The 17,631-nt window shown below is 39.8% G+C and overlaps 1 protein-coding gene across 3 annotated transcripts; it reads right to left on the bottom strand.

The window, feature by feature from the left end:
- Nucleotides 1-7,452: 7,452 nt before the first annotated feature.
- LOC143025445 (uncharacterized) lies at nt 7,453-13,973 on the bottom strand. Of its 3 annotated transcripts, none has more exons than XM_076185139.1 (2): nt 13,913-13,973; nt 7,453-9,477 (listed from the first exon to the last, which is right to left on the bottom strand). In XM_076185139.1, the coding sequence occupies exon 2, from the start codon at nt 9,161-9,163 to the stop codon at nt 8,207-8,209; it is 957 nt and encodes a 318-aa protein (XP_076041254.1). In that variant the 5' UTR covers nt 9,164-9,477; nt 13,913-13,973; the 3' UTR covers nt 7,453-8,206. The 3 variants fall into 3 exon arrangements, with proteins under 3 accessions (XP_076041254.1, XP_076041235.1, XP_076041245.1); XM_076185120.1 differs by having other exon boundaries at nt 13,846-13,942; XM_076185130.1 differs by lacking the exon at nt 13,913-13,973 and adding an exon at nt 9,584-9,736.
- Nucleotides 13,974-17,631: the final 3,658 nt, after the last annotated feature.

Raw genomic sequence — 17,631 nt, 5'->3', positions numbered from 1 at the left:
AAAGTTTTTGTTATCTCTGTTGTAATATCTTCGATTCTTCTGTGATTTTTTGTAATTTTTGTTCCATTTGAAAGAAAACATAATGCTCTTTATTTTCTACAGTAAAATAAGTGAAAATTGAATTTCTTTTTTGTGAAACCTGAATTTTGCAGCATTTTTTAATTATTCAGAGAAACAAATAAATAAAAAATCAGTTATTAGTTTAATAGAATGTATTCAATAATTTTTGTTTCCCAGACTCTAAGCTTTTATTTCATACCAAGCTGAATGATGTGGAAGGATTTCCCATTACGTAATTAGAGCTTCGCTATATCTTCACTATGCCTCATTTATACATAGAAAACAATACCCTGAGGAATTACATACTAATGTAAGGGGTAATTATAAATTCATTAAACACACATTTCAGTTTAATTTCACCTATTCTATAAAGCGATGCGACACTCCGTTAACCATCTTCAATCCCCGACCCACTACCCTTGCATTTACCTCTCACACCACTCCATCCATGTATAAATTGAACAGCCAAGACGACACAACACATCCCTAACGAAGTCCCACCTTTACCTCAAAACATTCCATTTCTGATTCTAACACAAGCTCTACTACTCTCGTAAAAATTCTTGACTGCCCTTAAAAGTTTTTATCTTATCCCATATATCTGCAATATCCCTACAGTGCCTTCCTGTCTACCTTGTCATAAGCCTTTTCCAAATCCATAAAAGTCCCCCCCAAAAAATATCCTTACTTTTCCTTAAAGCTTTCTCACATAGATCTGGTCCACGCAATCCCTACCTGTCCTAAACCTACACTGTTCCTCACCAATTACTCCCTTTGTTCCTCTCTTAATCCTTTCAATCAATGCCCTCCCATAAGCTTTCCCAACTACACTTAACATTTAAAATAGAATTTAAAAATCTGGTCGCACAACGACTACTGATCTCGATACAATGTTTGAGGCATCATCCCGCCCTTTTCTCCGATGATTTCCGAACGTCCTTCGGCAAAATCCGACATAAAACATTGCTATCAATAAATTCGTCGTTGTTGTATCATGCCGTGAAATTTGTGTGTCAATAATTCTGCTGTCATCCGCCGTTTATAAGGATTTCTATAAATTGACGACCGCTTCATCGTGGCTGGATAATCTCAGATTGGTTACAAAAAACATTTGAATGGTGATTCCGCAAGTGCTCGTTGTAGTGTCTGTGCGAATCTAGTCTCGTTAAAAAAAATCAAGGAATTGCGACACTGAAAATCACGCAAAAGGCCCGAAATATAAAAGAGGTGTGGTCGCGGGGTGAAGTAACACTTACCTTATCCACGCTATTTCCTGGTTCTTCGTCTCCAATTACGCCTCTTGTTGCTAGTTTCTCTTTCACTAATATCACCTATCAATCCTACCTTTGCTAATTAATCTCTATATTTTCTTTCCAATACATTTTTCTCACTCGCTCTTCTCCACGTTCGCTCCACATACACACTCCATATACGCATCAGCCAACACCCGTTCGCCCCCCTTCTACACGGTGACCTTTGACTCCGTGCCGGGGTGCCAACTGTACAAACATACCCGCACCACATTCATACCACCCCATCCCCCTTGATCTCGAGATCAACCTAGTCTTCATCTTCGTCTCCTCCACTTCCTACTTCGTAATCCTGCAGCCATCTCGGAGGATGTCTATTGCACTGCAGTCGTCGAGGTGCTGCTCCCCCATTCTCCACTGTGTTGTAATTCTCTTCATTTTTTTTCTCCGCCATCCACCACACGACGAAGATCCGGCATATGTCGTGGCACTCCCTCGACAGAGATGTTGTTCCGCGAATTTACCTCTGTTACGATACCCCTCGTCCACTGTGGCTTCACCCATACCTCCTCCCCTACCTGTATTGAGGCAACGCCTTCTTCAGCATTGGCCGGTAGCATCGGCGCTACCCTCGGATGTCGCCAATCATATTCAGATAATGCTCTCCGTGGAACCGAGTCTTCATCTTGGCCTGACCTAGGGGACATATCATAACAGAAGATTGCCTCCATGGGCGGTATTAATGCCCTTTCGATGGACTTAATTGTGTGATGGTGTTGTTCTACTATTCCATTTCCGCTCGGCCGGTAAGCAGCCCTAAAGAAACGTGTCGTGCTCCACTTGTCCATCGTTTCTTCCAGTGCTCCCGACCGAAACGCAGTGCTATTTTCCATCAGGACTTCATCCACTGGACCCCGTTCCAGAAATACCTCATTCATCACCCTTGCAATTTCCTCTCCCGTCTCCGTCTTCAGCTCCCGCCAAACGACGAATCGTCCTGGGCCACAGTCAACCATTGATAGTATATTCCACATCGATAGTGGGTTACGTCGACTGCCAGTCCCGTCCAGTTCTCTTCTACGCTAAATTCCCCCGATGCGTGAGGTCTCGGGGCGGGATCTATTGATTGACATCAGACACATGCTCTCACAGACAGCCGGACTTCTTCCCTCATTATGTTTGGGTCAACTTTCCTTGCTAAGAACAATGACCTATCAACACCTAGGTGATGTGTCCCATGCAATTCATTCATGCATAGGGATCCTGTGGCACACACTTCAACTTTCTCCTATTTCTGTTCTCCCTACACTTTCAGCTAACTTTTCATTACTCTGGTTAGCACGTCCGCTTTGTTCACTGCCGACGGCACTTAGATTACATTCACCTTCACGTTGAACTCGTCTATTAACTCCCTAAGGATCCCAAGGCACTGTTTCACAATGACTTCTGCTGCCCTTTTCATGCGTATTCTCTTCTCATCCTGCCACTGTGGCCAAGTCTGTCCTGATTTCGATCTCGCGTAGCCCCCATTTCAGTGCTAAATTGATTCCTTTTACAACTGCATCCAACTCCGACACGCTGATGTGATGGTAGTCATCCTTTTTGCGCTGCCACACCCCATCTTTGACTACCACACTTCCTATCTCCAGGACTACACCAGTTGCTATACTGCTAGCATCATACCATATTACACATATGTTCTGTTGTGGTGCACTCCACTGTCCTCTCACCAGATCATCACGTCTCACCTGTTGTACGACGTCATGTATCATCGTGAGTGTGCCCTCATCAACGTTGTCTCCCCAACCCTTCAACCCTGACTGCCTCTTAATATAACTGCATGCCACACGGGGAAAAAAGTGTCACAATTTGCTACTAATGAAAAATGGTTCTATGACATAGAATGATTGTGACTAGTCATAAGCATGCATACAAGCATGGCAATCTCAGGCTGAACAGTTTTCCAGAGAAGAAAATGAATAAGCCAAAGGTACTGAGGCTATATGGGGTGCCCCGACGTACCAGAGCCACACATAATTTTGTCTTTGATTTTGGAAACCTGTGTTCATAGAGAAATTATGTTACTTTATTATGCTGCAACTGTCCCTCTCTTATGCTGCCCTCCACCCCTTAATACTGTCCTATACCACTTCTCTGAATATTCATTTCCTTTTTCCCAAAACCTGTAGTAGGGAAGATAGGATACTGCCACAGCATATTCCCACTTCAGTTGTAAAACACGACAAGATGGGAATTATACTTTTTTTCCCTTAGACCCAAGACTTCTGGCTAGAGTTCCCAATGTACCAGCCCCTCTGCAGGGCTCTCTGGTGTGGGGAGTGAACTATGAAATTGTCTCCAAAAGGATGCTACAATGACATTAGGGATGCAGAGGAATATGTGATTTCTCTGTGCTTCATATTAATTTACTTGATACTTTCTTCCACCTTTTAGCTCATTCATTTTTGGCAGTTTTACCAATGTTCATTTACTAGTCTCAATTATTTCCCAAATATTTCTTAAATAGGGATAAAAGACTAATTTTTCACTCGTGACATTGAGGACCCACCACACAATGACCTCGGTTCTTGTTGGACAAATGTAAATTGACTATCTTATATCGGACTTTCCTTAGTCCCATTCATTCTTCTAACACATAGTCCGGGGGTCACAAAACTCTTCCTGTGGCGGGCTAGATAACTAAGGGAATGACAAATACAGGTTGCATAACCATTTTGTTCAATACAATACAGCGAATACACAAACCATAAAGGAAAACCAACATACTTATTTAACATTAGCAAAAAAAAACACATAATATCAACATGTATCACTTGCAATGCATATCCTTTCTAGTGAAGGTGCACAAGGAGGTCAAGATTAAAAATAAAGAAGAGTGTAGCTTTATTCCTTAATCTTCTGTACAGTATATCCCTAATGTCTGAAGACCATAACATCCTGGCCAGCAATTTTTCTTTCATGTTGAACTAGGTGCAGAAGATGTTGTGAACAGCTCTAGCCTCTTGTGCAAGCCAGCTGATCACAAAAACAATATGATCCCTGTGAAAATACACAAACATGCTCATGGAACTGATGGAATGGCTCAGCATAGTTCAAACCATGCACAATAATCAACTGTATGAGCAGCTAAAAAAATTCAAGATCACAGGATGTGCTGTGCTCAGGCAAAACTTGCCCATGTAATACCAGCTTAACCTCTTGAATATGATGACACCTATGTGTGTCACGAGCTGCAAGTGGATATGAGGATAGCGGCACCGGCTTCTGATTATATTTATTTCACTGTTGTAGCTGAGTGACCCCTGTATTCTGTGAGCAGGCTTAATCATATTTTCTGTGACATTATATTTATTAAGGGTGAAAGAGAACAAGTTTAGCAGAAGTAACTTTATATTCTGTAATGCACGTATTGTGATGCATCACTGTACATCAGGTAACATAATGCACACACGAATATTTAACTCATATTGAAGAGGTTAAGGCATGCATTTGGCCATTGCAACAAATTAGTATTCTAATTTTGATTTCTGCATTGTGAAGTTTCACAATACTAATAAATAATGCTATAATCATTCGTTTACTTGTTTTTTTTATTTATTTCATTTACTTGTGTTGTCCAGATCAGGTGGCATTCCACTGGTTCTATAAAATATCAGATTCAAGCTTAAATTTGACAATTTCCAACAAATATAAATCGAGATCATGAGCTGACTTTAGAAATTTTGGTCTTACAAAACACTCACTAAAACTACTCCACTGCTGTATGAATTTACCACAGCATTGTTAAATAAATAATAATTTCATACATTACTTGTTCATACACAACACCCGTGTTAAAAGAACTTGGTGCTTAAAGTGAATGGCTTAAATGAGAAAGAAATGGAGGAGCACAAGAAGAAGCTGAAAGAGGCATGGGAGGGAGTGAAAGATAGAGTGGAACTAGGAATGGAGGAGGAATGGGGATGGTTCAAGGAGGAGAGTCACAAGGTGTAAAGATGGTGTGTGGAACAAGGAGGATGGGAGGAAATAGAAGGGTAGTGAGTGGTGGGGATGAGGAAGTAAAGATGGTTGTAGAAGAGAACACGCAAGCATTCACAGATTGGTTACAAAATAGGATGAGAGATTCATATGAGAGGTCTAAAGAAAAGAGAAGTAAAGTGTAAGATAAAGGTGGCAAAGTGGAAAGCAGATGTGAAATGGGTTAAGAGTATAACAGAAAATTTTGAAAGTAATAAAAAGATGTTTTGGAAAGAAATTAAGAGAGGAAGAGGAGGCAAATCAAGTAGAGAAGAAAAGGTAAAAGGTGCAGATGGAGAGATGATAATGGAAGAGATGGCAGTAAGAGGAAGATGGGCAGAGTATTTTAGGGAGTTACTAAATGTGAAGAAGGATAAGGAGGGAAAGGTAATTGTAGTGGGAACTTCCAAGAAAATGACAATGATGACTGAGAAAAATGGAGGAGAAATAAGGAAAGATGAGGTGAAGACAGTTGTTAAGATGATGAGAGCAGGTAAGGCACCTGGGTTGGATGGGTGTCATGCAGAATATCTATAAAAAATAAGGAGGTACAGTGATGGTGGACTGGCTAGTGAGGTTATTTAATGTTTGTTTAAGAGAGGATAGAGTTCTGGAGGACTGGAGGAGTGCCTGTATAGTTCTACTTTACAAGGGAAAGGAGGACAAGTGAGTGTAGTAGTTTCAGAGGGATCAGTTTGTTAAGTGTAGTTGGGAAAGCTTATGGGAGGGTTTTGATTGAGAGGATTAGGAAAGGAATGAAGCAGTAATTGGTGAGGAACAGTGTGGGTTTAGGACAGGTAGGAGTTGCGTGGATCAGATTTTTGTAGTAAGGCAGATATGTGAGAAAGCTTTAGGAAAAGGTAAAGATGTTTTTTGGGCCTTTATGGATTTAGAAAAGGCTTATGACAAGGTAGACAGGAAGGCACCATGGGAGGTATTGCAGATATATGGGATAGGAGGAAAGCTTTTAAGAGCAGTCAAGAGTTTTTACATGAGTGGTACAGCTTATGTTAGAATCAGAAATGGAGAGAGTGAATGGTTTGAGGTAAAGGTGGGACTTCATCAAGGATGTGTTATGTCACCTTGGCTGTTCAATTTATACATGGATGGGGTGGTGCAAGAGGTAAATGCAAGGGTAGTGGGTCGGGGATTGGAGATGGTTAAAGAAAATAGAGAAAAGTGGGAGATAAGCCAGTTGTTGTTTGCTGACGACACTGTGCTTGTCGCAGGATCATAGAAGGGATTGAGGAAGTTAGTGGCAGAGTTTGGGAAGGTGTGCAAAAGAAGTTGAAGATAAATGTGGGTAAATGTAAGGTGATGAGATGTACAAGGGGAGAATATGGCAGCAGAATGGAAGTGAGTATTAATGGAGAGAGACTGGAGGAAGTGGATAGTTTTAAATACTTGAGTGCAAATGTGGCAGGAAAGGGAGAAGTGGAGGTGGAGGTTGAATGTAGATTGAGAGAAGCAAGTAAATACCTTGGTGGATTAAAAAATGTAACGAGAAAAAGACATTTGGGAATGGATGTTAAGAGGAGATTGTATGAAGGAGTGACTGTGCTAACAGCACTGTATGGGGCAGAAACATGGAACATAAGAGAGGAAGAGAGGAGTTTGAATGTGTTTGAGATGAGGTGCCTAAGAAGTATGATAGGGGTTACAAGGCTGGATAGAGTGAGAAATGAGGTGAGGAGGAGAACAGGGTGGAAAGGGAGTTGGGAGATAGGGTTGATGAAAGAGTATTGGGATGGTTGGACACATGGGAAAAATAAGGGAAGAAAGAATAGTAAAAGAGGTGTGGAAGGCAGAGGTAGGAGTGAACATGAGAGGGCGACCAAGGATGGATAGGGTTAAAGAATGGATGGATGGGGTAAAAGGGGCAATGGGAAAGAGGGAAACATCTGTTGAGGAAGGACAGGAGAGGACAGAAGATAGGGGTGGAGAATGGTTGTGCTGTGATTCATGAAAGGGAATAGGTAGGGGATGGGGGTGAGGGGGTATATGTGAAAAATAAATTGACACAGCCCGAAAGGATTTCTCCCTGTCTTCTCCATTTCTGCAAGAGGTGACAAAGAGGGGGGGTCACCAACTTAATGAAGTGGCCTTGCTGTGTCTTGTGACACTGTTTTAAGATGCAGGGATGACCAGTCATCCAGGAGCCAAGAGGGAGTGGGGTGGATGGGAGTGGAGTATGTGGGTATGGAATGGGTGGGAGTGAATTTTATGCCTTTGTTTTTTGGCTACCTCCCTTGTAAGGGAGAAAAGCCTTTTGTAATGTATATCTACCTCTGAGTTTGAATCTAACAACTACCTTCCCACATAGTTTCACACTGCTAGAAAGACCTTCACTGGTGTGGTTCATCATGATATTTGAGATCATCCTTGTGTGAGAAAGCTACATCATACAGCTCACACTGGAAAAGCTTCTCTCTAGTGGATAAAGCACATGGAAATTAAAATGAAGCTTCTCTTCAGTGTAAGCAAATGACATTAGAGACTACTCTTTCTTGAGAAACCTGCATCACACAGATTGTATTGGAATGACTTCTCTCCAGTGTGGGTCATCATATGCAGTTTGATGAAACTCTTGTGAGAAAGCTGCATCATATCACACTGAAAGGAATTCTCTATCTAGTGTGAGTCACCATGTGACCTTTGAGACAACTCTTGGGAGTAAGCTGCATCATACAGGTTACACTGGAAACACATATCCTGAGCATGGGTCATCATAAGCCATGCGAGGTCATTCTAACATGAGAAAGCTGCATAGTGCAGGTCACACTGGAAAGGCTTTTCTCCTGTGAGTCATCATGTGATGTTTGAGGCAACTCTTTTCTGAGAAAGCTGCATTACACAAGTCATTGGAAAGTCTTCTCTCCTGTGTGGCTCATCATGTGACATTTAAGATCACCCTTACTTGAGAAAGCTGCATCACACAGGTTACATTGGAATGGTTTCTCTTCTGTGTGGGTCATCATGTGACGTTTGAGGTGAGTCTTCCGTGAGTAAGTTGCATTACACTGGTCACAGTGGAATGGCTTCTCTCCTGTGTGGGTTATCATGTGATTTTTGAGACTCCCTTTTCTTGTGAAAGCAGAACTGCACAGGTCACACTGGAAAGGCTTCTCTCCTGTATGGGTCATCATGTGATGTTTGAGATCCCTTTTGCTTGCAAAAGGTGCATCACACAAGTCACACTGAAATGGCTTCTCTCCTGTGTGAGTCATCATGTGACGTTTGAGATTCATTTTTACTGTAAAAGCAGAGCCACAATGGTCACACTGGAAAGGCTTCTCTCCTGTGTGTGTCATCACATGACGTTTGAGAACATGGTGTTGCGAGAAAGATGCATCACACAGGCCACATTGTAATGGCTTCTCTCCTGTGTGGGTCATCATGTGATATTTGAGGTGGCTCTTTTGTAAGAAAGCTGCATTGCACAGGCCACATTGGAAAGGTTTCTCCCCTGTGTGGGTCATCATGTGACATTTGAGATAACTCTTTTGTGAGAAAGTTCCACTGCACAGGTCACATTGGAAAGGCTTCTCTCCTGTATGTTTCATCATATGATGTTTGAGACCACTTTTATGTGAGAAAGCTGCATTGCACAGGTCACACTGGAATGGCTTCTCTCCTGTGTGGGTCATCATGTGATATTTGAGGCGAGTCTTTTGTGAAAAAGCTGCACTGCACAGGTCACATTGGAAAGGCTTCTCACCTGTGTGGATCATCATGTGACGTTTGAAGTAACTCTTTTGTGAGAAAGTTCCACTGCACAGGTCACACTGGAATGACTTCTCTCCTGCGTGTGTCATTATGCAACACTTGAGACCACACTTTTGTGAGAAAGTTGCATGCACTAGAGTGGTTTCTCTCCTGTATGGATCACCGTGTGATATTTGAGAGTACTTGTTTTTTTTGTGTGTGAAAGCAGAATTGCACAGGACACACTGGAAAGGCTTCTCTCATGTGTGGGTTGTCACATGACATTTAAGATCACCCTTACTTGAGAAAGCTGCATCACACAAACCATACTAGAAAGGCTTCTCTCCTGTGCAGATTGTTACATGATATTTAAGATGACTCTTGAGATAGCCCTTCCAAAGAAATGTTGATAGGTACCCACATTCTGGAAAAAATATCAATTATAAGATTGAAACCTCTTTGTGATTGTGTAATAATAGAATTGTCAATGTTTTGTATACAAACCATTTCATACTCGAGTCTCTTTGTACCTAAACAGACACTTTGTAGGGCCATGGCTGAATGTTTGTGAGCAGGCAGTGCAGGGAGCCACAACCAATACAGGGCAGAGTGCTCAAACAAGTTGACTTTCCATGCCCTTCTCAATGTGGTCACCCACTCAGTGAATGAGTCATTGGTAGTTAGGTGTGTAGGTCTGGGATTCACAAATAATTAATCACCAGTTGTTTTGACCCAGTCTTTTTGATATCATAATTACAATAGCTCTACATGTGGAAAACCCATGCATGTTATGAGTAAAAGTACTGTCACAATCTGGCATGTTGTTTTTGATTTGCTGAATCAAACCTGGCCACAATTTGATCAGTTCTATCAATCCAATTGCCAGCATGCTTTATGGCTTTAATTGGGAGATTTTCTTTCTTACATTGGATATGAAATAAAGGTGAAATTCAAAATATAGCTACTTTACTAACATAAAAGATATGTACAGTGAACTTAATAGATATGATGGAGTTTGAACGAGGGTACAAATGTGTTGGCACAACATGCAACCCTCTTTATGTGTGGGGCACATACAAGTGCCAATGGCAGGTGCCATTTTGCTACATCAATAGGCCTAGTCTATATTCCTATTTACCTGGCTTCACACAATCCTACTTTATTTTTGTGTAAAGGTTTACAATTTATCATTTGCTATCTGAATCTTGTTAAGAATTTAGCATGATTTGTGATGGCCCTACTTTCCTATGCCATTGTTGTTGTATCCCCCTTTGACCTCTCACTGCAAATTGTTCCATTTGTGTACTCTGCTGTACTATGCAGCAATATCCTGTAACTGGTAAATTTATCAGAAGTAAACTATTATTATAGTCCTATATCTCATTATCTAACAAGATAACCTAGCAGTGGTCAGATTCAACATCAAGTTATGTATTGGCACCATAAGATAGCTAGTAAGGGTAGTTACAAGGTTATATAACCTTGCATGGATATGCAGACTAAAACAAATTACATAAGCTACTGTGCTACACTTACACATCTTTGTGTCATATTGGGGCACATGAGACACCATGACACATCATGAAATATTATGACACATCATGAAATAGCATGACACATCCCCCTTCCTCAAATAAAAATGTTTAAGCCTGTGATGCAAGGCTCGAACATTTTGTGTCAGCTACCACATTTTGTTTTCCTGGGATGTGTTCAATACTTAAATCATATCCCTGGAGTGCTAATGCCTATCTGGCTAATCTATCACTTTTTGTTTTCCCACATATATTTTAGGGGCTTATGGTCATTAAGAATGACTACCTTTTTATCAAGAAAAATCTGAAATTTCTTCAAAGCTGATATGAGGCTAAGGGCCTCCTTTTCAGTAGTAGAATACCACTTTTGGTATTCCTTGAGGATTTGAGACACAAATGAGATGGGCCTCATGACATTCTTTTCCTGAGCAAGCATAGCACTTATTGCTACATGACTGGCATCACAAAAAAGATAAAAGGTCATACTATAATTTGGAGCTATCAAGACAGGATGGTCCAAGAGAAGCTTTTCACATTCCTCAATGGATGCATCAGCGCCTTCATCTTGCCTGAAATTATTATAAGAGAGCATGCAGGTTAAAGGAGCAGCTACCTCTGCAAGGTATGGACAGTACCTCCGAAAGAATCCAAGCATGCCCATGAATCTTCTGATACCTTGCTTTGTCTTCTGGACTTTGTATTCCATGATATCTTTCACCCTGGCTTAATGGTGCGATGCAATTCTGTCTGACTGGATGTCCTAGATATTCAATAGTGCTCTTCCCAAAGGCACTCTTCCTCAGGTTTACAGAAGTTGGGCTTGTTTTAGCCTGTCAAGTAAACTTTTCAATCTATTCATGTGATCATTCCATGTATCAGCGAACACAACTATGTCATCTGAGTATGGTCTAACACCTGGTAATCCCTTAACTAGCCAATTTACAAGACGCTGAAAAGATGCTCCACTATTTTTCATTCCAAATGGGGTTACTTTCTACTGAAAAAGCCCTTGTGAGGTAATAAAAGCAGATATCTCGGTAGCTCTGCTTGTATGAAGGATCTGATATACCTTCTTCAAATCTATCTTTGATAAAAACTTTACAGCAGCAACTTCCTCAATAAGATCATCTATTTTGGGGAGAGGGTAAAGGTTCATTTTTGTGACTGCATTCACCTCTCTGTTATCAACACAGTCTCCACTCACATCCAGGTTTTGGTACTAACACAGCTGGTGAAGCCCAAGGACTAGTACTAGGTTCCACTAATCCTTGATCCATAAACTCATTCACTTTTTTTTTCTCTAAATAATCTTCCACCAGATAATCATTTAATTCATTTAATCCTAGAATCAGACCATTTATGTTGGCAAATGTTACTTTATTTTTTCCTCCTTGTTTTCTGTTTCCTGTGTTTCCTTTATATATATATATATATATATATATACACCATTTTCTCAGCTTCAAGTCCAGCACTCTTCAAAAAAACTCACCCTTTTCAGTCTCTGTTCTTCTCTCTTTTTTTCATTAGCTTTGTTTTTAGTGTCTTTTCTCTCTTTTTTTCCTCATTGCTCATTTCCTTTTTTATCCATATATTTTTGTAGTTTTCACTTTTTGCCAACTTTGCTGTTTTTGTTAATACTTCTGCTATCATTTGTGACCTTAGTTTAATTTTTAGAGGTCTATTTCTTTTTTTAGAGTATAGTCACATTCTATGCACTTCTATTTCTTTTTCCATCTCTTGTGTATGTGTGTGTGTATATTCATTTGATATCAATTAACTCAGGATTGACCTGCTTAGCGTGGACCAATCAACAAAGGAACTGGAACATATGAAAGCCACCTCAAGACAGCAAAGTTAAAACAATCACCATATACATCTGTTACATACACATCTATTTTACACATTGGGAGGGGCAGGGAAAGTCAACTTAACTGAGTGCTCTGCCCTGTACTGGCTGTGGCTACCTCCACTGTTTGCTCACAATAAAAATTTCTGCTAAATTTGGTGTTCATTATTAATGTCTATTGAACAGAATTTTCCTTTATATCAAGTCTTCCCTCTAAATATCACCCACGATGGGCCTCGGTGCTCTTCCTTAATTTGTTTTGACACTAAATAACAGAATATGCTCGGTTTAATGGAATCATGTTCACCAATACAAACTTTATAAGATATTGATTTCGAACTTCCATTAAATTGGGCTTCCACAAAATAGATTCATTAAATCAAGCTCCTAGGTTAAGTTAGGTTAGGAGCTATTAGACAACTTCAATTTCATGTTAAATATCCATGGTTGTGTGATTATGGAATTTTCCCACATACCCTACGTAAAATTTCACAATCACGCAAGTACAGGTATTTAACATGAAACTTATGCTGTCCAATAGTTCCTAACCTAATATAACCTAACCTAACCTAACCAAATGTGACAATTACACAGAAAAAAAAAGAGATTTTTCAAATGTAAGGAGTGAAAAATGGGTTTAAGTGATACTGGAATAGAACCCATCTATGGGTAAATGGAGAGATGACCCATTCTTAATTGAAAAAAAAAGAACTGGCATTACTATTAATTTGTAGTGCTTATGTTATGGGGTTTCACATACTCAAAATGATGAGCTAGCAATATATCTAAAGTACACACCTTAACATTATAGTAATAGAAAATTAAACATTTTGTAAATGATGATATATCATAATATACAATATTAATGGCAGAGATAAATTACAAAAAAAAATGCTAAAAATGATACTAAAGCACTAACTTTGCCATCAGACATCTTCGAGATACCATGTTTTTATCTATTGTGGAAGACAAACAAACAGAAGTCTAATAAATTAGCCTTGTCTAGCCTACCCTCCTATGGGGTATGTAATTAGCATCCCAAGATCATCAGGGTCGTTGTACGCAGGAAATATGATTGTACGAAATTAGACAGAACAATAATGATATAATTAATAATAATCACTAAGTTCGCGTCGCAGGCCCGTTCGGTTATGTTCTTAATTCCCGCATGAAAAAGATATATCATACTATGTTGATGTACTGTAATTTACCCGATTCATATTTCATTTTGTATTGATATAGAGCTAGCTGATTATATAGATCATAAGAATTGCTTTTGAGTCTGTCTAACATCAAAATGTCACATACACTACGAAACGTCAAAGTTCAAACGGACATTAAAGTGTAACTTATGTCAAATGCGGACATACTACGCATGTATTTTGCTGCCTTACTACAAGTTCATTGCACTCACGAATTTATGTATGAGGCACACGTGCTTGGCCTGCCTGTACAATATACAGACACGATAACTAACCGACCTCATCAAGTACTTCCAATCCCAAACAAGGCTTGACGTCACATGTAAACAAACAGACCACTAGGGGCGGAAGGGCGGACTCATTTGATTGACTCACCTACAAGCTTTGTACAGTTTCTAAAAAATTTAAAAGTCATATATTTTTGTATTGTTCAGATCCAGTGCTGAGAAGTCCTTGAAGTCTTAGAAATGTAAAAAGTAATTAATTCTATTTTTTACCATCAAAATAAAATTATTTCGTGCGTTTTTTTATTCATTTGGTAATAAGAACAATTCACTAAGAAAAATATCACATTTAAAATGCATACATACATATGCCAAAGGTTTTTCCCCTTATAATGAAGTTAGCCAATAAACAAACGCATAGAATCCGCTCCCATCCATTCCATCCCTAACATACTCCACTCCCATCCAACCTCTTCCCTCCCTCTTATCATGGCTCCTCCTGGATGACGGGTCATCTCTGCATCTCGCCCACTCCTCTGGGTCAGAAGCAGTGTTGCAAGACACAGCACTTCCACAGCAAGGCCGCTTCATTAAATCGGGACCCCCCCCCCCTCTCACACATATACGGAGAAGACGGGAAGAAATCCCTTCGGGCTGCGTCAATTTATGTTTCACACATACTCCCTCACCCGCCATCTCACACCCACTCCCCGCCATGCATCACAATATCATCCATACACAACCATTCTCCATTCACCCCTATCTTCTGTCCTCTCCCGCCCTTCCTCAACAGACACCCCCCTCTTTTCCAATGCCCCTTCTACCCCCATCCATCCATCTCATCCTTGGCCGCCCCCTCATGTTCACTCCTCTGCCTTCCACACCTCTTTTACTAATATTTCTTTACTTATTCTTTCCATGTGTCCAAACCATCCCAATACTCTTTCATCATCTCTATCTCCCAACTCCCTTTCCAACCCAGTTCTCTTCCTCACCTCGTTTCTCGTTCTATCCAGCCTAATATTCCCTGTCATACTTCTCAGTCACCTCATCTCAAACACATTCAATCTCCTCTCTTATGTCCCATGTTTCTGCTCCATGCAGTTCTGTCAACACAATCACTCCTTCATACACTCTCCAGTTAGCACCCATTCCCAAATGTCTATTTCTCATTACACTTTTTAATTCGCCAAGGCATTTACTTCCTTCTCTCAATCTACAGTCTACCTCCACTCTTCTCTTTCCCGCCACATTCGCACCCAAGCATATAAAATTATTAATTTCCTCTAGTCTCTCTCCCTTAACACTTACCTCCAGTCTCCTGCCACATTCTTCCTTTCCACGTATAAATTGATCAACCAAAGTGACATAACACATCCCTGACGAAGTCCCACCTTTACCTCAAACCACTCACTCTCTCCATTTCTGATTCTAACACAAGCTCTACTACTCTCGTAAAAAATCTTGACTGCTCTTAAAAGTTTTCCTCCTATCCCATACATTTGCAATACCTCCCACAGTGTATTTCTGTCTACCCTGTCATAAGCCTTTTCCAAATCCATAGAGGCCCCCCAAAAAACATCCTTACCTTTTCCTCAACCTTTCTCACATGTCTATCTTACCACAAAAATACGATCCACGTAATCCCTACCTGTCTTAAGCCCACACTGTTCCTCACCAATTACTCCCTCTGTTTCTCTCCTAAGCCTTTCAAACAAGACCCTCCCATAAGCTCTCTCAACTACATTTAACGTTTAAAATAATAGACCCAAACTGAAGGCCTAGTTGTGAGTCGTGACGTCACAAACGGCAACAGGTCTTCACACAACCCAATCTTATTTTGAATTAAAGGCAAACATCGTACAAATAATGGGACGTTATCCTGCAGCACAGCTTGCAGACAACTTACAAAATATGGAAATATGAACAGAAATGGTCTCTGTTCGAAAACACTTAACAATAAAACATTACAGAAAACGAAACTGATACCACTTCCAGGGGGAAACGGGCTTAAGAGAAAATATATGTAAAAAATGGAGATACATAGAATTATAAAAAAAAAAGCCCCGTTACTGCTCGTAACGGCACACTTCCAAGCAAGCTATAAATAATTTGGGTGAAATTGTATCACCTTGCCGTACTCCTTTCTCGATCTTGATCTTTTCTGTATCTTTATGTAGTCGAATTATAGCGGTACCTTTCGCATAAATCTTTTATAAAACCCTTATACGATTTGATCGTTTGTACCCTGCTTGCGTAGCGAGTTTAATATTGCTATTTGTTCTACCGAGACAAAGGCATTCTCGTAATCTACAAAAACTAAACAGAGAGGAATGTTGTATTCTGTCGTTTTCTCGATTAGTTGGCTCATCGCCAGCAAATGGTCTAGAGTCGAATATCCGCCCATATAGCCTGCCTGTTCTCTCGGTTGGTTTCCATCTAAAACTTGATTTAGTCTATTTGTAATAATTTTGGAGAATACTTTATATACATTTGATAGCAAGCTAATCAGTCGATAGTTACTAAGGTCCTTCTAGTTTCCTTTTTTTATGAAGCGAAATCACTATAGCATTGCACCACGATTCGGGAACGCTTTCTTGACGTAGAGTAAGCACTGGGTGTACAACTGTGCTAATTTAATATGAACTTTTTCCCCTGCGTCTTTCAACAGATCTATCGATATATCATCTTCCCCAGGTACTTTTCCTCGTTCCATATTTTTTAGAGCAAATTCTACTTCTTCCTTTGTAATATCTGGTACACTACTAATGTCTACAAATGAATTTATTGACTCAACTACGGTCTTCGACGAGTAAACCTCTTGGTAAAATTCTTCTACTCTTTTTATCATTCTGTCTCTGTATTTAATGGTTTCTCCATATCTATCTTTCAAACATATCATTTGCTGTCTTCCTAAATCAAATCTGCACTCGGTCCCTTTAATACTTTTACCTTTCCGAATAGTTTCCTCTATTTCATCCATGTTTCTCTTCCTTTTCTCTAATCTCTGCCTTTTGTTGATAAGCTTGTTTAGTTCTACTCTTTCTATTTCGTCTCTCCTGCTTTTAATCTGCATGGTCCTTCTTTAAATTAGGTCGTTAGTAGCTTTATAGTATTTGTTTTCTCTAATACATTTTGTACTTCCTACTCTCTCTGCCGATTCCCTGATGAAATTCACTAAATTCATATCCATATATCCGACGGTGTCCTCGTTAGTTCTTAGAGCTTCAAATCTATTTTTAATTTCTAACTGAATTTTCTTATTATTATCCTTAATCTTTGCAAAGCTTATTTTCTCTCTTAAAAATACTGTAGTATATTTCTCTCGGTCCTGACATTGGTTTTAGCTGTGCAACCTACCATTCTATAGTCATTACCAATGTTGACTTTATTTATGACTGTAACATTACTAACGCTCTTGCTCTTATCTCCTAATATGAAGTCTACTTGTTCTTTGTTGTTCCATTTGGACTTCTCCAACTTCATTTACGACCTACACGCTTTTGGAAAAAAGTGTTCATTATCCTCATGTTGTAGTTCTCTGCAAATTTGACTAACATCTCGCCTCTGTCATTTCTTTCACCTACTCCAAATTTTCCAATCCACAACTCATCTCTTTCCCCACTTTAGCATTTACTTACTTTTTTCTTGATCCATTTCATCGTCTTAGATCTTTCTTTGTCCTTACCTCTATAGTAGAACAGGTGGTGACCATCTTGTAATTGTATCAGGTTTTCTTCTACCCTTCGGACTTCGTTCAGTCCTACGATATCC

The sequence above is a fragment of the Oratosquilla oratoria genome, chromosome 1, assembly GCF_046742065.1.
Source record: "Oratosquilla oratoria isolate Oo_2021 chromosome 1, ASM4674206v1, whole genome shotgun sequence".
NCBI classification, from domain to species: domain Eukaryota; kingdom Metazoa; phylum Arthropoda; class Malacostraca; order Stomatopoda; family Squillidae; genus Oratosquilla; species Oratosquilla oratoria.
Note: the sequence above shows the minus strand (reverse complement) of the source record. Positions and strands in the feature narration are given on the sequence as shown.

Bases quoted from the DNA above. Each gene is read 5' to 3' on its own strand.
- LOC143025445 (XM_076185139.1), bottom strand. From the start codon at position 9,163: ATGACACACGCAGGAGAGAAGTCATTCCAGTGTGACCTGTGCAGTGGA.